At 37.7% G+C, this 25,815-nt stretch overlaps 1 protein-coding gene and 1 long non-coding RNA gene across 2 annotated transcripts in view; both read right to left on the bottom strand.

Moving 5' to 3' along the window:
• LOC307157714 (scavenger receptor cysteine-rich type 1 protein M130-like) overlaps positions 1 to 25,395 on the bottom strand; it is a gene marked incomplete at its 5' end in the record, with an annotated part of 47,453 nt that extends 22,058 nt beyond the window's left edge. The window contains 6 exons of the mRNA XM_079869639.1: positions 19,404 to 19,727; positions 19,962 to 20,105; positions 20,220 to 20,276; positions 23,716 to 24,024; positions 24,753 to 25,067; positions 25,338 to 25,395. Of these exons, the coding sequence (XP_079725765.1) occupies positions 19,404 to 19,727; positions 19,962 to 20,105; positions 20,220 to 20,276; positions 23,716 to 24,024; positions 24,753 to 25,067; positions 25,338 to 25,395 (1,207 nt within the window). The remainder of the gene's footprint in view (positions 1 to 19,403; positions 19,728 to 19,961; positions 20,106 to 20,219; positions 20,277 to 23,715; positions 24,025 to 24,752; positions 25,068 to 25,337) is intronic.
• Positions 6,058 to 6,480, bottom strand: LOC307157517. The gene is made up of 3 exons (XR_013821019.1): positions 6,423 to 6,480; positions 6,199 to 6,255; positions 6,058 to 6,074 (listed from the first exon to the last, which is right to left on the bottom strand). It is a non-coding gene; the product is annotated as an uncharacterized lncRNA (long non-coding RNA).
• Positions 25,396 to 25,815: the final 420 nt, after the last annotated feature.

Here is a 25,815-nt window from a genome sequence, read left to right as displayed (position 1 = left end):
GCAATAAACTGATTTGGGCCCTTTTATATATTGAAGGTTCTGATTGATGTGTGTTAAATTTTGACTCTTAGTGTTTCCACCTGGATAATTGTGTGCTAACTGAGCTGAAGCTGTGCTGATTGAGTGAACAATTTTGAATGCTAGTGCTTTCTATATGACAACATGGTCTAAGCAATGAGAAATGAAGGGATTTGTGTGTAGAGTTTTGCAGTGACAGTTCAACCAATCTGACTCATGTGTCAAAACAGGGAATAGTGTTTATAGTTTAGTGAAATGGGTGTGCTTTTTGATAAATGGCATTATGGTTTTGACATTTTAGTTCAAAAGCCTGGTTATAGTGTTTAAGCAATCGAGAAAAACTGTAAACAAGTTCAGGTAGTTAAAACACAGTTTGCAAATCTCATGCACTCTTTTTTCAAAACTCTAAACACATTCTCACTCACTAAAACACATCTGATGCACTGTGATGCACTTACGTTTCAAAATGCTAAATACAGGTAGGCGAAAGTTAAACACAACTGTCATCGTTTACACACGACTTAAAATTGTTCACACTTATTTCTAATGATGTGACCAAACCAACTGTACATAATACAAGTCAGTTCAGAGTCCCAAAATTACTCAAAATGTTGCACTGAATGTTGATACCAACAATGGATGGAAACAATATAAGAGGGAGAGGAGGATGAGGACGAGGAAGAGGAGGTGAACAAGCAGGAAGAGGATGAGGACGAGGAAGAGCAAGGTGTGGAGAATGTTGTCAAGGCTGGATCTGCTTTAGGGTTTTTCCCTTTTCCTGCAGAGATGACATTGTCTGAGATGTGGAGAAACTCCTCCGGCCGGACCAACATGAAGACGTGATGCTGAAGCAGAATAAAATCTCTCTCACTGACCTTGATTTTGCAGTTGCACAACTCTTCTGAGTGTATTTACTGTAACATGCTTTTCATTTAGAGTTTCTTACTGTAACCTTTTTGGCTTTTGCAGTTGGGTCACTGTATTTTCACAGTATGCAAGTGGTGAATATACAGACATTCGATAGGCCTCCAGTAAGTTGTCATTACTATACTGTTTTACTTAATTGCAAAATTTATTTACTTTGTTACAATATACTTTTTTTCTGTAACTGCATGCTTTGGATTCTGTGTTCTCCATTTTTTGATGTAGTGTGTAATGAATGATCTGTAGTGTTTATAATTTTGACTCGCTGTGTGTATGATCTGAGAGCATTGTTTGATTTTGAGAACAGATAAAATGGTTTTGAGGCAATTGTTTGATTTTGCCAGAAGAGTCAGAGGTTCTGTGAATGTGGTTTGAAAACTTGGTTTTGTGTTTAAGGTTTTGAGAAAGTGAGTGATGGTTTCAAGAAACGTGTTTTAGCAATTCAGAAAAACTGTAAAAAATGCTAATGTATTACTGCCATCATGTGGATGAATTATGCAATACAGCAACTTAATGGTTCTGTCAAAATCTAAAGAAACAATTAATCTAAATAATTACAGTATTTAAGTTTTCATTATTTCATTATTTTAAATCCGATATATATAAATCCGATTATATACATACATATAGATAGATAGATAGATAGATAGATAGATAGATAGATAGATAGATAGATATATCACTGGTTCTGAACAATCTGTCTACGGTTCCCTGGTGCCGAAGCCAATACATGGTAATCCTGTACAGGTAAAGATTTTTTTTGTTCTTTTGTTCCAATAATGACAAAAGAGATGGTATTGCAGGTTGTGTATAATCTAATACAAATTATGGTAATTTAAAATCAGGTCATTAAAAAATGTTTAACAATAATAATAAAAAAACTAAAGAGTTAAAAAGTAGTCTACTGCAGTACCAGTAATGACAATAGCTAATAGTAACTATAGCCTATACATAGTCTGAATGATTGTACCATAGGCTATTTATGTACCATGGTAAGTATATCTAAAATACACGATATTTTCATGGTATTGTTTAGTAAGTGTTTTGCTCTTTTGGTCAGATTTTCTTTCCTGTGGCTGGGGAACAGTTACAGATACACCTTGTAAAAGTGTAATTTGCTGTGTTGTAAATATGTACCAAATAACAAAATATTTTAAATAGATCCTCTAGACTGAATCCAGAGGAAAACTCTCCCATGGTCAGGTATCCATTTTTGTCAAGATCTAGTGAGTCAAAAACTTTCTCGAGTTCCTCAGCAGTGAGTGGCAATTCTTTGTGTAGCCTCTAAGATAGAGAGAATGATGGTATATGATTAAATACTCAAGAAACAGATGGAAAAATGACATCATTAACACTATTTTCTGCCATCTAGATATTCTGATTTGCCTATTCTGTACTAATAGAACATTATAAATAACAAATAATTTAAATAATCCTAAAAAAATGTTCTGTTTGTGGACTCTTCTGTTGTGTTTCCTTCCTGTGTTTAGCTCCTGTTTGCTTGTCCTTTGTTACTATGGTTACTCATTGGTTAATTGATATGTTCACCTGTGTCTTGTTTGGTTCCTCATTTAGTCTGTGTATTTAAGATCTCAGATTGTTGCAGTTCATTTTTCCTGTGTTATCTTTGAGTAAAAGCAGAAACTGTTACGTTTATCTATTCCTACAATTCCAGTGTTTTGGATTCTCTTTGTTTTCATTTTTGTAAATAAAAGTAAGACTGCTACAATTTAGGTTCTCTAATCCTCTTTCTTTGCCTGAACTGTAACAGCAACATATGCACCCTAAGCATTTTAATAAAAAAAAAAAAAAAACTTTGATGGCCATACAAAGCTAAAAAAAACATAATTTGAATACAGAGCTGTATTATTCCAAAACCATGGCAGATGTAAAGATACATAAATAAATAATCATGAAAGCATAAAAATATTGTGGTGAAGGACCTGTAAAGTTAAGGACCCCTACTTTACCCTCATGTCAGTGCGTGTGATGAAGCCTTTTCCCTCACTGTCACAGATCTGAAAGAAGTCCTCTATTTTGTCCAACATAGCAATGTGTCCCCATCCTGCGTTCTTCTTCACACTTTTCCTTGGCTGCGGTTTCTGCTGCTTCTCATCCTGGTCTGAGCCACTGCTGGTGACCCGTGTGTCTCTAACGTGTCCGATCTCTGACATGATTCCAGCGCTGCTTACCTTGACCGTCTTTCAACAGCTCAGGATCATGTACAATCCAAAGCTAGATCCAATACAGGGAATTATGCTGATTAATTCAGGAAACATCATTTATTGTCTTGTACTGAATGCCTGCTGTGGGTCCCAGCTGAAAGAAACAGAGAGAGTGCAACACATCAGCAATCCTTTTCGTCTTTAGGAATGTTAAGACTTAGAGAAGTGAAATGCAGATTAGTCTTAGTCATCATCACTGCTGACGTTATTGGTGAGCAGACCTGTCACTTTACGTTGATGTCCCACCACCACAATGTCAAGGGGGAACAGGAAGAGTGGTGAAATTTCCTGTTTGATCTCAACTCAAGTTGAACTTGCTAAAGTTTGAATGAGGGGGTATCAAGTATTTTTATTTAAGCAAGAACCAATTAAAATTAACTTTTACACCATTGACAGACAGATAAAGGTTGACACGTCCTGCTATTATTTACATCCTCTGTGTTTACAGCTCTTACAAGTGTTACTCTTCCAGGTCTATAAAAAAAAAAGACAAGTTTGTATTAACTTAATTAAATCCAGTAAATGAGTGAAGTGTGGAGAGCGAATGTAGTGATAAATGTTTCCATTTCCATTTCTTCTAGAATGAACCATCATCATGTACATGCTAAACTCATATGAAAAGGCAAAATAATCAAGATTACAGGGCAAATTTAAAAGATTGTCAGTGAAAAACCTTATATTAAAATCCCGCTAAAGAGAGTGAATAATAGGCCTAAATTCGGTCACTCTATACGTCTAGGCTACAGGCTATTAAACCATTGCACAGCATAATAACTTCCACATTTCTGTCTCCATGACATTATATGTATAAAAATGCATTATATGCATGAAAATGAACTCTAAAATACATTTTATTAATAAGCAAAGTGTCCTGCACATTAAGCTAACTGCAAATTTAAAATGTATAATTAAAAGCATTCATAAAAACTACCTAGAACACTAAAAAAAATAGCATTTGTTGCATGTCCCCACTCTCTATCTCTAAACTTTACCATTAAATATATTGATTAAAATCCTTCAGAAATCTTTTTTTTGTTGCATATTTGTGTGACTTTATATCCAATCTATGCTTTAAAATGTTTTTTTTGCTTTGTTTTTTTTGTTTTTTTAATGAGAAAAAAATATTTTATGTAATATTTTAGATACAATACACATTTTAGTCGAGTCCCTGGGTTTTCACTCACTCCTGTTACCCCTAACACATTCCCCCCTCTGAAAAACTTGGAACTTTCCACAAGACACATTTTCAACAGGAAGTTGCATCATCTGGATCTTCTGAAGGGAATGGGAAGACCATAAGTCCTCTTATTTTAATTTCTGTATATTATATAAAATTGTAAATATGACTGAGAAGATCAATCTCAACGTCATGTTCTGTTACCTAAATTATTTCTTAGTTGTTATTTGTTTATTTTAATTTGTTAAGTCACTAGAATGTGTTCAGTGTCCTCATGCTATTAGCATGTATGCTATGTTGCCATATGTCATGTATTTGATAACTTTTTTGCTTAAAAACTCAATCCTGTTACTTTCAGTCCTGTTACTTATGTGAAAAATAACAGGAGTGAGTTAAAGTAACAGGAGTGAGCAGAATCCTCTGTTTTGTTGATTTAATATTGTAAATATTAGTTGATATATAATACTATTCACCTGAATTATGAGTTTTAAGGTTGCAATTACTTAAATGGTAGACATTAGTATTAGTTTTACAATGTGAATATCATGCTTCCAGCCAGTCCGCCATGAAGTGACTTAAAATTTTTGTCTTTGTCTTTCTTGTATTTTGTAGAAGATTGAGAGAACCCAAACTATTCAGGTGTCAGAAACACACACCCATGGCATCCTGCGAGGGAAAGAGCGAAACACACCGCAACCCTCTTTCCCCCCTTTCTGTCTTAACTTCTCTCTCTATCCCTCCTTCTCTCTTCTCCTCTCTCTCCTTCTTTCTCTTTCCACCTCCTTCACTGTGAAGTACTACTAGCACATAGTACATCACTTCAACACAGAAATCTCATGCACACACAGTCATGTACACTCCCTCTCATACACACACATGCACACACATATGGACACTCATTCCTGTTACTATATTTTTTTTTTTTTCTAAAAAAATAAAGGTAAACCACTGTTGTTTTGTTTGGTCCATCATAATCAATTGTTTTATAAAATAAATTATAAAAAAAGATGATAACTTGAGGCTTCGGTCTTCTTTAAAATGAAAAAATGGCTTTGTGTTTTTTATAGTGTTTTATATATAGTGATTTTTTTTTTTTTTTTTTTTGTCACAAATATCAATTATTTGAACATACCAACAATTTCTTTAAAATTAACACTTAACTGTGGGGAAAACAAAGGAATTAACTGACATTCTTTTAAACATGCTTTTTAAACAGCACATGAGTTTCAGCAACAGGACTGAGAAAACATGCGTCCATCTTTTGCTTAGAAACCTTGTAAAAAATAAAAATAAATTTGCCTGAGATTGACCAATACACATTTTGAATATATGTAGTGCAACTCACCTTGAGCGCTCTGTCTAATAATGATGACATCATCATAATCCTCTGGTGCATCCACTACACATGAACATAGAAGCCAAAATATATAACTTTAAGACTTTCAGTAACAAGCTTGTTTAGATGAATATTGTGTAAAATATTGTTAAAATAGTAAAAACACCTTTTTTAATAGAATTCTGTCCATTGGTGATGACATCATCATAGCTCTTAGGTGTGTCTTCTACAAAGTTAACAATATTACATTTAAAACACACTTTTCTTCAAAATACTTTAATATTGTTATTTAAAACTATATAGAATAACAGAAAGACACCTGACTCACGATCTGGTTTCAGTCCAACAGTGATGACATCATCATAGTATCCCTGTGTGATTTCCTTCATCTCTTCTGCATCAACACAGAATATGTTTGGATATAAAAGCCAAAATATGTTCTTGTTGCAGGTCATGAGACCATTAAGTTATTAATCATCTGGTAATAAATCATGTGATCAATAAAAAAGGTCACTGACCTTTCAGGACACTGTTGTTGGTGACATCATCATAATATACAGTCTTGAAATCTTTTGCTAAAAGGAGAAAATAATGTTAATATATAAATAAACAGCAGTGTTTAAATAGTATTTAAAGAGTTATTGGTCAAATATTTAATAGAATTAATTACGTTTATTTATTTAGGTTTAATTCAATGAAAAATTATTTTGAGTGGAATGAATATGCGCTTCTGCTGTCTAACCTGAGAGAAGCTCATCAGCATCTTCATACCCAGAATGCAGTTCTTCAGAGACGAGACTACCTGTTAAAGGAGAGAAAAACAGTCAGGAACATGTTCATCATCACAAACAGACTGAATCCTCATTTCCATTGGATCAAAAAACATGAAAAACAATGAAAAACAATGTTTTTTTTGTTTTGTTTTTTGTTAGGCCTATTAGCAAACACACATGTATCCTCACATGAACCCATTCCTCACTGCCTTCCAGAAATACACACAGGAAGAGACAAATACACACACATGTACAAACATATGAACTGCTCCTTATTACCCACTAAAAATACATACAGGAAGAAAAACACACACACACACACACACACACACACACACACACATAAACATGCACCTGCAGCTCTGTGGTTTTCTGTGAGGAATTCTCTGGTTTGAAGCCGGAGGTTTAACAGGACTAATAATAGATGAACATCAAGTGTCTGACAGACTCTCTTAATAATCATATTAAATAAGATTCATGGCTCATGTCTCACCTCTCTGAGTGAAGTGATTGTGTCTGTGATGAATCTCCTCATAAACGGCCTCAGTCGTCGTCCTGTGTCTCCTCTTAGAGAGAGCTGTGAGTGTAGACAGACAAACCTGCTATCAGTTCACAACACATGACTGATCACACACTGAATAACACACAATATGACAGTCTCTGGATCTCTCCTACCTCTCCTCATCACTCTGTTCTGCTGAATCAGTATAAGCAGTGGCACTAAGAGCAGTAAGAGCAAAACTCCCAGTACAACCACAAGCACAGAGAGAGACACTGGAGGAGTTTGTGGAGGAGTGACTGATGTTGAGCGCACTGTCTGAGAAACTGGAGGAGAAGCTGATGTTGTTGTGGCAGGAGTAGTGGACACTGACAAATCTGTCAAATCTGTCAAAACAGAGACAGACAGATTAAAAATCATGCAAATAGACTATTAGACTATTACTAATAGATTATTAGCACTAAAATTATGTAAAAAATGACTACTATTGCTCAGTGTTTTGCTCTGACTTGCACAGGTGAGTCCAGCGTGCTCTTTGTGGGAGCAGTCAGTGTGGTTCTTCAGGGAGAGAGGACAGTCCCACAGGTGAATCTCATTCCCTCTGCACTCGACTCTGTTCAGCCACACAACACCTTCACCAGCACCAAAGACTGAATTCCCATCAGCCCTCAGTGCTGCTCCACAACCCAGCTGCCTGCAGACCACCTGAGCATCGCTGATGTCCCACAGATCAGCACAGACTGAACCCCACACAGCGTTATGATACACCTCCAGCCTCCCAGAGCACCGGCCCAAACCTCCACTCAGTCTGAGAGGAACATGATCTAAATCACACACAGAAACATCACTGACCAGCTTCAGGGCACCATTTACAACAAAACACAAACTGAAATTTGAGGACTTTAAAACTGTTATTAATTTTGAATGTGGAATAAAAAAAAAATTACTGTACAAAAAATGTATATAAGAAAAAAAAAGAAAAAATATAGCTGCGAGCAGCGATTGCGGGCCCAAGCCGGTGGCACCGCCAACCTGGTGCCTTTAGTTACACTAAAGGCACCGGGGTGGCGGTGTCACCGGCTTGGGCCCTCCATCGCTGCTCGCAGCTATATTTATATATATATATATATATATATATATATATATATATATATATATATATATATATATATATCAGACAAGTAATATTCTTTGTCTTGTCACTTAAAAAAAAAAAAAAAAATATATATATATATATATAATGACCTTTTTTTGGATGCTAAACTATTGTTTATTATATGCTTTGTACTTCACTCACGTTCCAATATCGAAGGGAAAAATGATCCTCTTCACATGCGCAAAAATGTCCTTGGAAAATTCACAGTGGAGCGGTGCTTACTGTGATTGTACGAATTGTACTACTGACTATTTAGAGCAGTGTAATCTTTATATGTTAGGTTGACCATTTTATTATTATATTTTATTAAGTCTATAATGAACAGGCTGCAATGTCAAGATTGCAATGCTAGTGTGTGTGTGTGTGTGTGTGTGTGTGTGTGTGTGTGTGTGTGTGTGTGTGTGTGTGTGTGTGTGTGTGTGTGTGTGTGTGTGTTCATGTTTTTCTGTCCCGGTGGGGACTTTAACCTGAATGCACACAGACTCATGGGGACTCGTATCACAGTGGGGACCTAAATAGAGGTCCCCATGGGTAAACAAGCTTCATACAGAATGAGTTTTTTTGGAAATGTAAAAATGCAGAAAGTTTTCAGTGATGGGTAGGTTTAGGGGTAGGGTTAGTGTAAGGATATAAAATATACAGTTTGTACAGTATAAAAATCATTAAATCTATGGAGAGTCCCCAAAAAGATAGTAAACCGTGTGTGTGTGGGTGGGTGTGTGTGTGTGGCGTGGGCGCGTTTGAACAGTGGACACATAAAAACATACTCCGTCATTATACAGGACGACATTCAAACTGCAAAGTGTTAACTTATATTTGTGTACAGTCGCAATAAAACACAACATTGTGCTTTTGTAAAATAATTTCAAGCAATCAACCCCCGAAAGGCTCTAATTTTAAAATTAAACTAAAATGCTCATGGCTGCACGGGCATTCATAACGGTGCACATCCACGGCGAGGAACGAGCAGAACAGAGTGAACTTTTTCAGTTAATTCCTACTTCCATAGGAATTAATTTGAAACGCTCGCTCAACCACTATCAATGTCAGTGTGGACGAACATATTTTACTTTCGTTTTTAAGTTGGCGATTCAAAAGCCCCCAGCGGTGTCACACGTCGATTAACCGGTGGTAAAATATTCTCACCGTCACATACCTAGTATATTTTTAAGTAGATACAATAGGCCTACCTGATTTTTAACACAAGAGGGCAGTATAGCCCTATGTATGACTTGACTTTTATGGGACTAAATAGTACAATTACTATTTTTAAACTTATAAATATTTATTAAATTGAAAAAAAAAGAATAAAACGGGTTTAGTTGTGATATTTTTATACTTTTATATAGAAATAAATGGTGTTTAATTACATTTTTAGAAGATGAGGCTTTAAGTGTTACTTTACTTTAGTCCCTCACTATAGCAAAACCGTTTGAGATGTTTAATATCCGTTCACAATTTAGCATCTTTAATGTATCTTTATCATTTTGAAAAAGTTTGGTGTGAATAAAATAAACCAGTTAGGAAGAGTAGCTAAAAACTCAGAGTCTGAAATATCCAAAAAATCCACATTCAAACCAAAATATCTGACTTCCTTTTGCTCTGAGCTAATAACTGTAAATTAGAAAGTTGTCCGGCTCGGTGAGACCAATATATGTACTGATTTTTGTAACTGTTGGTAAAACTAACCCACCCACTTTTGTCAAACGCATGTTGAAAGTGACACACTTCCTGCTGCCAGTTGGTGGCGCTATAACTTTGACTCACGATAGTTACATCCATCTGATCTGCCTCTTACCACGAACACACTGCTAAAGTTTCATCAAGATCAGTTAATGTATGCAGAAGTTATAACACTTCGTCTCCTCTCTTTTCTCGCCATAAATTTGTTTCCTCGCCACGGCCAAACCGTTCGAGATATCAAAAATCCGTCCGCAATTTAGCATTCTCAATGTCTTGACTTCATGCTGACTGAGTTTGGAGGTGATTGAATGAATTCTCTAGGAGGAGTACATCACATTCCACAGCAAGCGTTTTCCAAACAACCCATAATAGCCGACTTCCTGTTGGGCTGGCGTGAAACTTGACAGAGGGAAAGTTGTTCAGCCCGATGAAATCTATATGTGTACCGAGTTTCATATTAATTCATGCAAGCGTGTTTGATATATGGACCAAGTTTTCAGACCCTGTTCAAGAGGGCGCTGTTGAGCCCCCCTGCCACGCCCGTTTCTGAAACTTTTCACATGTCTACTGGCTAATAAGTGTTATGTGTCTGTCGAGTTTCATCCAATTTCAAGCATGCTAAGAGTTTCAAACGCATCCGAAAAGAATATTAAAATTTGATGCGTTGCCACGGCAACAGTATCTAAGATATCAATAATCCTTTCACAGGTCTACATCTGCCGTGTGTTTACATTATACACATAAAGTTTGAAGCAAATCGGGTAAAAGTAAGAGGGTGACTTCAAAGCATTTTGAAAGTGACACACTTCCTGCTGCCAGTTGGTGGCGCTATAACTTTGACTCACAATAGTCACATCCATGTGATCGGCCTCTTACAACGAATACACTGCTGAAGTTTCATCAAGATCAGTCAATGTATGCAGAAGTTATAACACACTTCCTGTGTCCCATTATTCGCCATAAATTAGTTTCCTCGCCACGGCCAAACCGTTCGAGATATCAAAAATCTGTTCGCAAGAATTCATCCTCAATGTCTTGACTTTATTCTCACCGAGTTTGGTGGCGATCGGATGAAATCCCTAGGAGGAGTATTTCACATTCCATTGTATGCGTTTTCCAAACAACGTATAATAACCGACTTCCTGTTGGGCTTTTGTAAAACTTAGAGCACGAAAGTTGTTCGGCCCGATGAGATCTATATGTGTACTGAGTTTCATATTATTACATGCAAGCGTGTTTGATTTATGGACCAAGTTTTCGGACCCCATTCCAGGGGGCGCCGTCGAGCCCCCCTGCCACGCCACGGTACCAGCTTCAGCCCGGCCCTGATGGCCGCGGGTTCTGACGTGTGTGCAAAATTTCAAGAGTTTTTGAGCATGTTAAGGGCCCCAAAAGTGTCAAAAAGGCAAAAAAAAAAATAATGAAGAAAAAAAAAAAAAAATATAGCTGCGAGCAGCGATTACGGGCCCAAGCCGGTGGCACCGCAACCCCGGTGCCTTTACCTAAAGGCACCGGGGTGGCGGTACCGCCGGCTTTGGCCCTTCATCGCTGCTCGCAGCTATATTTATATATATATATATATATATATATATATACAGTATATATATATATATATATATATATATACACACATATATAAATATATAAAAGACAGAAAATATTACTTGACTTACCTTATTCTGATTTTACGATACACTCAAAATATTCCACACCAAATCCTTTAAATTTAATGTAAAAATAAAAATGAAAGTAAGCAGTGTTGGGTTCACGTAACCCTCTCATTAGAATCAAAATGTTTCAACATTTGCCATGTATTTGGATGCTAAACTATTCTTTATTATAGGCTTTGTTCTTCACTCGTGTTCCAATATTGATGGAAAAAATCATCCTCTTCACATGCGCAAAAATGTGCTTGGAAACATCACAGTGGAGCGGTGCTTACTGTGAATGTACGAATTGTTCTACTGACTATTTAGAGCAGTGTAATTTTTATATGTTAGGTTGACTATTTTATTATTATATTTTATTAAGGCTATAATGATCAGGCTGCGATGTCAAGATTGCAATGCTGGAATGTGTGTGTGTGTGTGTGTATATGTGTGTTCATGTTTTTCTATCCCGGTGGGGACTTCAACCTGAATTCACACAGACTCATGGGGACTCGTGTCACAGTGGGGACCTAAATAGAGGTCCCCATGGGTAAACAAGCTTATAAATCATACAGAATGAGTTTTTTGGGATATGTAAAAATGCAGAAAGTTTTCTGTGATGGGTAGGTTTAGGGGTAGGGTTAGTGTGAGGAGATAAAATATACAGTTTGTAAAGTATAAAAACCATTAAGTCTATGGAGAGTCCCCACAAAGATAGTAAACCGTGTGTGTGTGTGTGTGTGTGTGTGTGTGCGTGTGTGTGTGTGGCGTGGGCGCGATGGAACAGTGGACACATAAAAACATACTCCGTCATTATACAGGACGACATTCAAACTGCAAAGTGTTAACTTATATTTGTGTACAGTCGCAATAAAACACAACATTGTGCTTTTGTAAAATAATTTCAAGCAATCAACCCCCGAAAGGCGCTAATTTTAAAATGAAACTAAAATGCTCATGGCTGCACGGGCATTCATAACGGTGCGCATCCACGGCGAGGAACGAGCAGAACAGAGTGAACGTTTTTCAGTTAATTCCTACTTCCATAGGAATTAATTTGAAACGCTCGCTCAACCACTATCAATGTCAGTGTGGACGAACATATTTTACTTTCGTTTTTAAGTTGGCGATTCAAAAGCCCCCAGCGGTGTCACACGTCGATTAACCGGTGGTAAAATATTCTCACCGTCACATACCTAGTATATTTTTAAGTAGATACAATAGGCCTACCTGATTTTGAACATAAGAGGGCAGTATAGCCCTATGTATGACTTGACTTTTATGGGACTAAATAGTACAATTACTATTTTTAAACTTATAAATATTTATTAAATTGAAAAAAAAAAGAATAAAATGGGTTTAGTTGTGATATTTTTATACTTTTATATAGAAATAAATGGTGTTTAATTATATTTTTAGAAGATGAGGCTTTAAGTGTTACTTTACTTTAGTCCCTCACTATAGCAAAACCGTTTGAGATGTTTAATATCCGTTCACAATTTAGCATCTTTAATGTATCTTTATCATTTTGAAAAAGTTTGGTGTGAATAAAATAAACCAGTTAGGAAGAGTAGCTAAAAACTCAGAGTCTGAAATATCCAAAAAATCCACATTCAAACCAAAATATCTGACTTCCTTTTGCTCTGAGCTAATAACTGTAAATTAGAAAGTTGTCCGGCTCGGTGAGACCAATATATATACTGATTTTTGTAACTGTTGGTAAAACTAACCCACCCACTTTTGTCAAACGCATGTTGAAAGTGACACACTTCCTGCTGCCAGTTGGTGGCGCTATAACTTTGACTCACGATAGTTACATCCATCTGATCTGCCTCTTACCACGAACACACTGCTAAAGTTTCATAAAGATCAGTTAATGTATGCAGAAGTTATAACACTTCGTCTCCTCTCTTTTCTCGCCATAAATTTGTTTCCTCGCCACGGCCAAACCGTTCGAGATATCAAAAATCCGTCCGCAATTTAGCATTCTCAATGTCTTGACTTCATGCTCACTGAGTTTGGAGGTGATTGAATGAATTCTCTAGGAGGAGTACATCACATTCCACAGCAAGCGTTTTCCAAACAACCCATAATAGCCGACTTCCTGTTGGGCTGGCGTGAAACTTGACAGAGGGAAAGTTGTTCAGCCCGATGAAATCTATATGTGTACCGAGTTTCATATTAATTCATGCAAGCGTGTTTGATATATGGACCAAGTTTTCAGACCCTGTTCAAGAGGGCGCTGTTGAGCCCCCCTGCCACGCCCGTTTCTGAAACTTTTCACATGTCTACTGGCTAATAAGTGTTATGTGTCTGTCGAGTTTCATCCAATTTCAAGCATGCTAAGAGTCTCAAACGCATCCGAAAAGAACATTAAAATTTGATGCGTTGCCACGGCAACAGTATCTAAGATATCAATAATCCTTTCACAGGTCTACATCTGCCGTGTGTTTACATTATACACATAAAGTTTGAAGCAAATCGGGTAAAAGTAAGAGGGTGACTTCAAAGCATTTTGAAAGTGACACACTTCCTGCTGCCAGTTGGTGGCGCTATAACTTTGACTCACAATAGTCACATCCATGTGATCGGCCTCTTACAACGAATACACTGCTGAAGTTTCATCAAGATCAGTTAATGTATGCAGAAGTTATAACACACTTCCTGTGTCCCATTATTCGCCATAAATTAGTTTCCTCGCCACGGCCAAACCGTTCGAGATATCAAAAATCTGTTCGCAAGAATTCATCCTCAATGTCTTGACTTTATTCTCACCGAGTTTGGTGTCGATCGGATGAAATCCCTAGGAGGAGTATTTCACATTCCATTGTATGCGTTTTCCAAACAACGTATAATAACCGACTTCCTGTTGGGCTTTTGTAAAACTTAGAGCACGAAAGTTGTTCGGCCCGATGAGATCTATATGTGTACTGAGTTTCATATTATTACACGCAAGCGTGTTTGATTTATGGACCAAGTTTTCGGACCCCATTCCAGGGGGCGCCGTCGAGCCCCCCTGCCACGCCCCGGTACCAGCTTCAGCCCGGCCCTGATGGCCGCGGGTTCTGACGTGTGTGCAAAATTTCAAGAGTTTTTGAGCATGTTAAGGGCCCCAAAAGTGTCAAAAAGGCAAAAAAAAAAATAATGAAGAAAAAAAAAAAAAAAAATCCTTACGGAAACAATAGGGCCTTCGCCCTTTCAGGGCTTGGGCCCTAAATATAGCTGCGAGCAGCGATTACGGGCCCAAGCCGGTGGCACCGCAACCCCGATGCCTTTAGTTACCTAAAGGCACCGGGGTGGCGGTGCCGCCGGCTTTGGCCCTTCATCGCTGCTCGCAGCTATATTTATATATATATATATATATATATATATATATATATATATAATCTTGAATGTATTTTTTATCATGTTGAAAAAGTTTGGTGTGAATAAAATAAACCACTTAGGAGGAGTAACTAAAAACTCAGAGTCTGACATATCCAAAAAATCCACATTCAAACCAAAATATCTGACTTCCTGTTGCTCGGAGCTAATGACTGTAAATTAGAAAGTTGTCCGGCTCGATGAGACCAATATGCGTACTGATTTTTGTAACTGTGGGTAAAAGTAACCCCCCCACTTTTGATAAAAGCATTTTGAAAGTGACACACTTCCTGCTACCAGTTGGTGGCGCTATAACTTTGACTCACAATAGTTACATCCATCTGACCGGCCTCTTACCATGAACACACTGCTGAAGTTTCATCAAGATCAGTTAATGTATGCAGAAGTTATAACACTTCGTGTTTCTCTTTTCTCGCCATAAATTTGTTTCCTCGCCACGGCCAAACCGTTCGAGATATCAAAAATCCGTCCGCAATTTAGCATCCTCAATGTCTTGACTTCATGCACACCGAGTTTGGTGGGGATTGGATGAATTCTCTAGGAGGAGTAGTTCACATTCCACAGCAAGCGTTTTCCAAACAACCCATAATAGCTGACTTCCTGTTGGGCGGAGCTAATAACTTAGACTGCGGAAGTTGTTCGGCCCGATGAGATCTATATGTGTACCGAGTTTCATATTAATTCATGCAAGTGTGTTTGACATATGGACCAAGTTTTCAGACCGTGTTCAAGGGGGCGCTGTTGAGCCCCCTGCCACGCCCGGGTACCAGCTTCAGCCCGGCACTGATGGCCGTGGGTTCTGACCTGTGTGTAAAGTTTCAAGAGTTTTTGAGCACGTTAAGGACCCCAAAAGCCCCTGAAACCTTGATTAACAATATAAAAGCAATAGTCAAATCCCCCCCTCCCCTCACACACACAGAGACACAGAGAGAGGGAGAGAAAATTCTTCAGAAAATCCACATTCAAACCAAAATATCTCTTTTCCTGTTGGTCAGAGATCGTTAATGTAAATTAGAAAGTTGTCCGTCTTGATGAGAACAATACACATACCAAGTTTTGTTGCTGTTGATAAAACTAACCCCCCCCATTTATGACTAAAGGTGGCGCTACTGAGCCCCTCACCACGCCCGTTTCTGAAACTTTGCACAAGTCTACGGGCTAATAAGTGTGATGTGTCTGTCGAGTTTCATTCAATTTCAAGTATGTTAAGAGTCTCAAAAGCATCAAAAAACAATATTAAAGTTTGATGCGTTGCCACGACAACAGTATTAAAGATATCAAAAATCCTTTCACAGGTCTACATCTGCCGTGTGTTTACATTATACACATAAAGTTTGAAGCAAATCGGGTAAAAATAAGAGGGTGATTTCAAAGCATTTTGAAAGTGACACACTTCCTGCTGCCAGTTGGTGGCGCTATAACTTTGACTCACAATAGTCACATCCTTGTGTTCGGCCTCTTACAACGAACACACTGCTGAAGTTTCATCAAGATCAGATAATGTATGCTGAAGTTATAACACACTTCCTGTGTCCCTTATTCGCCATAAATTCGTTTCCTTGCCACGGCCAAACCGTTTGAGATATCAAAAATCCGTCCGCAATTTAGCATCCTCAATGTCTTGACTTCATGCACACCGAGTTTGGTGGGGATGGGATGAATTTTCTAGGAGGAGTAGTTCACATTCCACAGCAAGCGTTTTCCAAACAACCCATAATAGCCGACTTCCTGTTGGGCTGGCGTGAAACTTGACAGAGGGAAAGTTGTTCGGCCCGATGAGATCTATATGTGTACCGAGTTTCATATTAATTCATGCAAGCGTGTTTGATATATGGACCAAGTTTTCAGACCCCGTTCAAGGGGGCGCTGTTGAGCCCCCCTGCCACGCCCGTTTCTGAAACTTTTCACATGTCTACTGGCTAATAAATGTGATGTATCTGTCGAGTTTCATCCAATTTCAAGCATGCTAAGAGTCTCAAACGCATCCGAAAAGAATATTAAAGTTTGATGCGTTGCCACGGCAACAGTATCTAAGATATCAATAATTCTTTCACAGGTCTACATCTGCCGTGTGTCTACATTATACACATAAAGTTTGAAGCAAATCGGGTAAAATTAAGAGGGTGAATTCAAAGAATTTTGAAAGTGACACACTTCCTGCTGCCAGTTGGTGGCGCTATAACTTTGACTCACAATAGTCACATCCATGTGATCGGCCTCTTACAACAAACACACTGCTGAAGTTTCATCAAGATCAGTTAATGTATGCAGAAGTTATAACACACTTCCTGTGTCCCATTATTCGCCATAAATTTGTTTCCTCGCCACGGCCAAACCGTTTGAGATATCAAAAATCCGTTCGCAAGAATTCATCCTCAATGTCTTGACTTTATTCTCACCGAGTTTGGTGGCGATCGGATGAAATCCCTAGGAGGAGTATTTCACATTCCATTGTATGCGTTTTCCAAACAACGTATAATAACCGACTTCCTGTTGGGCTTTTGTAAAACTTAGAGCACGAAAGTTGTTCGGCCCGATGAGATCTATATGTGTACTGAGTTTCATATTATTACATGCAAGCGTGTTTGATTTATGGACCAAGTTTTCGGACCCCATTCCAGGGGGCGCTGTCGAGCCCCCCTGCCACGCCCCGGTACCAGCTTCAGCCCGGCCCTGATGGCCGCGGGTTCTGACGTGTGTGCAAAATTTCAAGAGTTTTTGAGCATGTTAAGGGCCCCAAAAGTGGCAAAAAGGCAAAAAAAAAAATAATGAAGAAAAAAAAAAAAAATAATCCTTACGAAAACAATAGGGCCTCCGCCCTTTCAGGGCTTGGGCCCTAAAAAGCTTATGATAAACTTACTTGAACACCGTCTCTGGTGAGGAGATGAAGAGTTTGAACATGTCAGACTACTCTGAGGAGACTCATGATTTTTCTCCACTGAAATTTTAAAGTTTCAAAACATCACTGAACAGAATATTAGACATTATAAATAATATTTAACCATACATGATCATGTCAAACTATATTAAACCAGTTCATTATCATCTTACCTGAGCAAGTGATCTTGGCCACTTCATTATCACAGTCATTCTGTCCCCAGGGTGAAGATGGACACTGCCATAGAGTGGAATCATGACGTCGACATTTTAAATAATCAAGCCAATTATGAGACTTCAGTCCCTCTGAAGAACTGGGTTCACTGCCAGATCTTCCACAGTTCAGCTCTTGGCAGATCAGACTCGCTGTGTCTCTGTTCATCTGGTTGTAACACACATTACCCCAGGATCCATTGTAGAAAACCTCCACATTCCCTTCACAGCCCTCAGTTAACCTGATCTCTTTAAACTCTAGAAAGGCAGGGAAGAGAATCAATGTCAACTTTGTGAGTCTGTTCATTTGGGATGCAAACCATTAAAGAATTTGACAAAGAAGTCAATTGACGGTTCTTTTAGTGGTTTTAAGGTACAAATATTTGGAAAAATGAAATGCAAATCCAAGGAAAAAAATATTTTAATAATAAATATACTCAAAACATTTAAAACAATTCATGCAACGGTGTTCACACAGACTTTGTAGTAACTTTTCAGTCTTTTGGGGATGATAAAATGTAATACTCAACCATTTTAAACAATCAAAAATGTGAAAAAAGTATTACATTTATTCATATTTATAAAATGATACTGACCTAATGCACAATTTAGCTACATTTTGTTGTAAGAGCATCCAATCAGTAACTATATTTCAGTCTCAAAGTTTGCTCTAAACTGTATGTTTTTGATTCACTGAACAAAATTGACCCATTTGTTCAGGAATCACTACACTAGTTATGCTGTGTTTTTGATTCACTAAAAAAACGACTCATTAAAGTCATTCATTCAGCAACTGGATTACATTAGTCGCGCTATGCATTTTGTGCTGTAGATTCAGTAATGCTGTGCTGCGGTACCGATAAGTATAAGAACTTCAGAAAACTCTGTCGGAGTATTTTAGTACAGTATTCCATCCACATCAAAAGTGAAAGAACTGTTAATGGAATTGGTTCTAATATTTTCTAAATATTATCTGATAAGAACCTATTCTCAGTTCCCAACACTGCTGTTAATGTGCATAATGCAAGAAGACTGGATATTATCAGTCACATAGTTATTGAAATTTTATAATATAAATTATTGTTTACTGTTCACCTGAGCACACGACTCCTACATCCTCCTTGTGTTGACAGTCATGTTTCCCCCAGCCTGGAGAAGAGCAGTTCCACAGGGACGTCTCATTCCCCTCACACTCCACCTCATCCAGCCATATGGGTCCAGAACCAGGACCAAACCAGGCTGGTACCTGCTGGTTACTGAGGGCCACTCCACACTGCAGCTGTCTGCACACCACATGGGCATCTTTAATATCCCAGGAGTCATCACACACTGTCCCCCATGAGCCGCTGTGAAAAACCTCCAGCCTCCCTGCACAGTCTCCCCCAGAACCCACCAGCCTGATGGACCCGCGACCTGATATTCAGAGAGAGAAAAACACATTATTGATCACTAACAACTGAAGAATCTGCCCAGATGTTGTTGTTCTCACCAAGGCAGGTGATTGACAGCTGTTGTGTGGAGCTGCAGTTGAGAGTTTGTGGAGAGCTGCAGTTCCCCAGATGAGCTTCACTCCCAGAGCACTGGAAGCCCGTCACACACTCATGACTGTGTTCAGGACTGGATGAAGAGGAGCCGGAGAAGTTCAGCACAGAGCCACAGCCCAGCTGTCTGCAGACCACAGAGGATTCAGTGAGACTCCAGGAGTCCAGCAGAACTCTCCTCCAGACCTGATGGATGGAAACTTCCAGCTCCCCCTCACACTGTCTCTCTCCAGACAACCGCACCAGACCGTCATGAACAGCCAGAGAAGAATCTGAGGAGAAGATCTCATGTTTTACTAAAATATTGTAAGTTTGTGAATATGCTTTACATCAATAATACATATATAAAAAAATCTGAAATAAATAAGTATATTTTCTTTCAATTTGAAATGACACTACACATGCTGTGAAATTACACATGTATGGTGAAATGAAATACTAATATATTTTGTTTTTTTATCTTTCAGCCGCACAATATCAGTGAATCCTCCAGTAATATGACTCACCAGAGCAGACGACTCCAACATCTCGTCTATGAGAACATTCAGCTCGACTCCATGAAGAGACGGAACATTCTGATAGTTTTGTTTCATTCCCGACACAATCAAACACATCAGCCCAGATTTCACCACTTCCCTCTCCAAACCAGTCTGATCCCACAACAGACACAGCAATCCCACAATTCAGCTGTCTACAGAGGACACTGGCAGCTCTCATATCCCAGCATGCATCACACACTGTGCCCCATTTACTGAAGTACTGACATTCAACTCGACCAGAACAGATGTCAGGACCGTTGAACAGACTGAGGTCAGTGTAACCTGGACAAAGAACAAATAGTTTACTTAAACAATATATTCAAATAAATGTTTAAAAAAGCTTCTTTGTGATTATCTCAATAAGTTGAAATCTTTCTGCTTCACTCTAAAAAATGCTGGGTTAAGTCTGTTGGGTAATTTTGTTGGGTTATTTTATCACATTTTAAACACCTTTGGGTAGTTTTAATTTTTCAGTTTTTGGGCTAAACCTGCTGGGTCGCAACGCTGGGTTGTTTCACGAGCTTCCCGCCTTGGAGATGTTTAAATTCGCTCCCAAGCTGTCATTTTGAGAGGACAAAGGGGCAAAGCAGCTGGGTGCAACTGTTTTAAGGTAAGTTTATATAATGTTTTATTTAATTTTTTATTAATAATTAGTTTGAATTAGCACAATTATAACTTTTTTCGCACCAATAATTCTTAAACTTGTATAGTCAGATTAAAATTGGTGATGCAACTTGTACGACAAACAGTTATTACCTCAGAATCAGACGACTCGCATAGTCATTTTAATGTGAGACGACAGATTAATACAGTTAATGATTCTGTATCACACGGAACTATGAAATATGTGAATATCTGTGAAAACAGAGGAAAGAGTCGTTTCTGTCACTGACAAGCGAATTGAACAAAGTGAGTCGAGTCACTCAAAACAAAACAATTAATTGAGTAATATGACTCGCTGCTCTTAGGTAAAACGCCTGCAATTGTCCTTACCGACATGTAAAAGGCATAAAAAGTAGCCTACGTAAATGTCGTGGGACCGCAGGTATAAAAGAAACTATCATCCGGTTCAAATAAACCGGTTCACACTTGCAAGTTTGAAACAAAATGATTCCCGGAAATGAATCGACTTATCAGCACCGCGAACACTTTCAAAGTGCGTGCGTGCATCAGTGCCGTGGGTTGGACCAGTGAGGTGATTTGGTGTGGTACAAAAAGTATTTTTTACATAGGCTACATAAATTCGTTTTTGGTAAGTGATGTAATTTAAAATTTCGTGTTTTTTTTTTTCTAGTTAGAAAATCATATGGATATGAACTCTTCTCTTCGAGTGGCAGTTACCCAGTCTTATCGACAAGTTTAACGGTATGTTCATGTTTATTATACACTTTTGCTGCTTTTACATAATTGACTGCCTGTGATAATCAACTCAACCTCGCGGAACTTAACGCATATAAATTTGATCCGTGCTTAAATATAGGTAGCTCACAAGGCTGCCAACTTCTGAATTTAGCAATTTATACCTAAGCTTGTGGTTCGATTCCGATCTTGATTCAATGTCGATTCATTTGGATAAATATCAGTAGCTACATGTTCATTTTTTAATGAACCTACTATTCAAACCTACTATAGTATGGCCCTACTATTCTTTTTCATTTTTTCAACTTTAGTTAGTGTGTTGTGTTGCTGTTTGCATAAAAAAGATCTGAAAGGTTACAAAAATCAGTCACTCCAAAGGGAGATAGCCTATTTTATGTAACCGAATTTTAAGGATTGCAATTAATTTAGAAAGATTGAATCAGTCTTTGGAAAATATTCCACAAGGTGATGTTTGTTGTTTTAAATCTTCAATACAACATAAAAGGCAAGGTATTTAGTATCATTATTGCATATTTATTTTTTATGTCTGTAGCTTATTGCACAAACTTTAGTATATTTGTTGTAGCTGGTCCTGTTTCTGAGATGTTATGTCTCTTTTCTGCAGAGAATAGAGGTGATTTTGCTCTTTTGGTCCTTCCCCTTCTTCTTCCTGCCACAGTGTATTGGTCAGAGGGTAAATCGGCCATCTATTGACGAAGCTAGAAAGGCTTTCATTGATCTTCATCTAGTAAGTATAAAACCGCATAACTGCTATTTAAATTGCATTGTAACCTGACTGGAACTACCTGTGCATTACGCAAGGGATACTGTACATCCAGCCAGTTGATATTGCAGAATAAACTTCAACAGGGTAATCAACACAAAGTGGAGGGATCTCGTATCACCCTGAAGGAGTTTATTTTGTGATGAAAACTGACTGGATGTACATTACCTCAAAACAATTCCTGTTAAGCAACTTTGATCCTAGACAAAAAAACAAGATCAAACAAGACATAATGTAAAGCATACCACTTATTATATGGCTTTTCGCCAAATAAAAATATTGATTGTTGAAATCACTCCATTTCATGATAAACTTCACACAGTTATTGACCTGAATTGAATCAACACTGAACTGACTTCAACTGAATAATGAAACCGTTGCCATTTAAACAATCTGTATTTTTGTGTTTATTTTCTTTTATAGGTCGGAACACACATGGTGGATTTTCTAAACCGGGCAGAGTCTACATAACCCGCGTAAGAGTCGTCTTCTTCTTCGGAGTCAAAAAAAAAGTAAATTTCACTGTGTACATACTGTAAAATAGGCCTACAATTTTGCACATCTGTGAATTTCACTTTAATTTCCTAAGAATTAAATGGTATAAATCAGTGGTTCTCAACTCCAGTCCTCGGTACCCGCTGCTCTGCACATTTTGTATGTCTCTCTTATCTGACACACTCAAATCAGTTCATGGAGTCTCTCCTAACGAGCTGATGATCTGGTTCAGGTGTGTTAAATAAGGGAGACATACAAAATGTGCAGAGCAGTGGGTCCCGAGGACTGGAGTTGAGAACCACTGGTATAAATTACATTGTTCAAAACTAATTTTCTTTCTTTCTTAACTGTATTTGACTTTATTTAACTATACTTGTGTACATTTTTGCATATTTTAAAAATGATTTTGCATTTGCTGACTTTAAAATGAATTGTCTGTTGATTTCACTGCGTATTTAGACCGTTACACATGTAATAGTTAAACGTATAAATGTCATTGTTCAGAACTAATCTTCTTTCTTTAATTGTATTTGACTATTTAATACTTGATATATTTTTAAATGATTTTGCATTTGCTTAATTTAAAATATAATTGTCAATGTCACTGTATTTAAACCGATAAACATGTAATAGTTTTAGAACTAATCTTTATTTATTTATTAAAACTGACAATATTGAACTACTTTGATGTCAGCACTAAATGATTTTTGCATTTAAATTTAATGTGCAGTTTGTTGTCATTGTTGCCAATTTTAACACATTTGTGAATGTCAGTTGACAAGCATTAAAAATTATTTTAACAGTCTAAACATGTTCTTCATTGTTTCTTAATTCAAAGTTTTACAGTAAAGCACAGGTGAAATTATAAGAAAAATAAAAATAACCCAGCAAAAATAACCCAGAATAGCAAATCCATTAATGGTAAAAAAATTACTACATCTTGGGTTTCTAGACAACCCAGCCTGCTGGGTTAAAATGTCACTGGGTTCATTTAACCCAGCATGTGTTCTGTCCAATATTTACCCAGCACTGGGTTGCCAATTGGGTTGTTTTTAACCCAGCCGATTTTAGAGTGTTCATTACCAGAACATAACAGTCCAATGTCATTCTCATGGGTACAGTTGTTTTTGAGAGAAGATGATGCTGGACAGAAATATATGTGAGACTCATTTCCTCTGCACTGAATCTCTTGTGTCCACATCTGAGCGTCTCCTTTTCCAAAAGCATCTTCTCCCAGCACCTGTACAGGAGCCCCACAGTCCAGCTCTCTACACACAACCTCTGCATCCTGCTGGTCAAAGGCAGCGTCACACACTGTGTGCCAGGTGTTCCCACGAAGGACCTCTAACCTCCCAGAGCACAGGTGAGGTCCATCAACAAGTCTTGTGGTTTCTGATTATATTGAGAGAGTGCACAGCACAGAAGAACACTTTAACTGGATGTGTTATGTCCTGAAGAGGCATCTGGCACTATCATTTTTATACAGACATAAAGCAACAGCAAGTCACTGTCCTTTAATTAATTAAATATTTTTAGAATGGAAAAAAAATAATTAATTGTTTAGACAATAATGTTAATTATTCAACAAATTGCTTATGAAAAGCTCTGAAAACATTACACCAAGTTGTTTTAATATTTGTGGATGAACATTCAAACATTTTTTGTATAACGCTTTTCACAACATATCGTTTCAGAGCAGCTTTACAGAAAGTAAATTCCACATTACAATTTACAGTGATCTGTAATCAGAGGTGAGTGACTGTGTCCAAGTTGTGTATTTCAGAAATACAAATCACAGAGTCGGCTAAAAATGTATTCATTTAAACAATGTATTAATTTAAGCAGAAACAGTGAGCTCATTGAAGTAATGAAGTCACTGTCCTTTAATTAAATATTTTTAGAATGGATGAAAATTAATTAATTCTTTAGAGAATAACACATGTTTATTATTCAACAAATTGTTTATGAATTGCTCTGAAAACAAATTAAAACAAAAAATTGTACAGCGTAATGTATACATGTTGTTAACAAATACTTAGGATATACAGAAAGTTGAGTATTGGTGCATGTTGAACCATGATCAGTGATGTATTAACAGAGTGATGTATGGAGCCGCTCACCTGAGCAAATGACTCCAGCATCTTCATTATGACCGCAGTAATGAACACCCCATCCTCTTGAGCTACAGTTCTTCAGTGTTGACTCTGATCCACTACAGTTCACATTATCCATCCAGATTTGTCCTGATCCTTGTCCAAAGTAAGCATAACGCACAGCCTCTAGAGCCTCTCCACATCCTATCTCTCTACACACCACTGCAGCATCAGTCTTATCCCAGTCATCATCACACACTGTTCCCCACTGACCATCATGATGAACCTCCACTCTACCAGCACAGGGACGGTTACTACCAACCAATCTAACAGTCTCGAAATCTGTACATGAAAGAGAGATTTAGCTAGTAGCAGTAGAACATTGCAAAGTTGAGGATATATTCAAAATATGAGAAAATAGTTATGGCAAATTAAATTGGTTGCCTGTCAAAATTAAATTAGTAAAATTTAATTAGTATTAGATGAATGATAGTGTCATAAGATCTATTTCTAGATATTACACAGGCCTTTGTTCAGTTTCTAGTGGTATAATATAACTGCTCATTTAAACATGTATAATTTCACCTCATTACTCTCTATTTTTTGACTTACCAGATGTGGTTATAGTGACTATAGAGGAGAGTAAAACGAATGTCAGAAATCCCTCCATCTTCTTCTGCTCGTCACACTGTTTGTTTGACTCTGTTTCTCCTCTGCTCCCTCAAACACACTGAAGAAACTGGCTCCTGTCAGTCCCCTAAAGAGAGAGAGACTCTCACAGCTGCCAATGACACTCACTGTTCCCTTATTAGACACAACAGAGGAAATCATCAAACACAATCACTGACAAATCACACAGCAGCATTTTTATTTTCTCCATATATATCAATAAAGTGTGAGCGCTGATGAACGGGACTCCTCCTCCAGTGTGAAGAGACACTTCACAGAGGATAGAATCATATCTTTCATAAGTCAGGATGAAGATAAAGTCACACTAATCGTAAAGGAGATTGATAGAGAAACACTGCAGGTTATATTCAGCATCAAAGCCTGTCACTGCACACAGGAGATACAAGACTGGTGATTGATT

Source organism: Squalius cephalus (assembly GCF_949319135.1).
Source record: "Squalius cephalus genome assembly, chromosome: 4".
Classification (NCBI taxonomy): domain Eukaryota; kingdom Metazoa; phylum Chordata; class Actinopteri; order Cypriniformes; family Leuciscidae; genus Squalius; species Squalius cephalus.
This window is presented reverse-complemented; position numbering and strand designations above follow the sequence as displayed.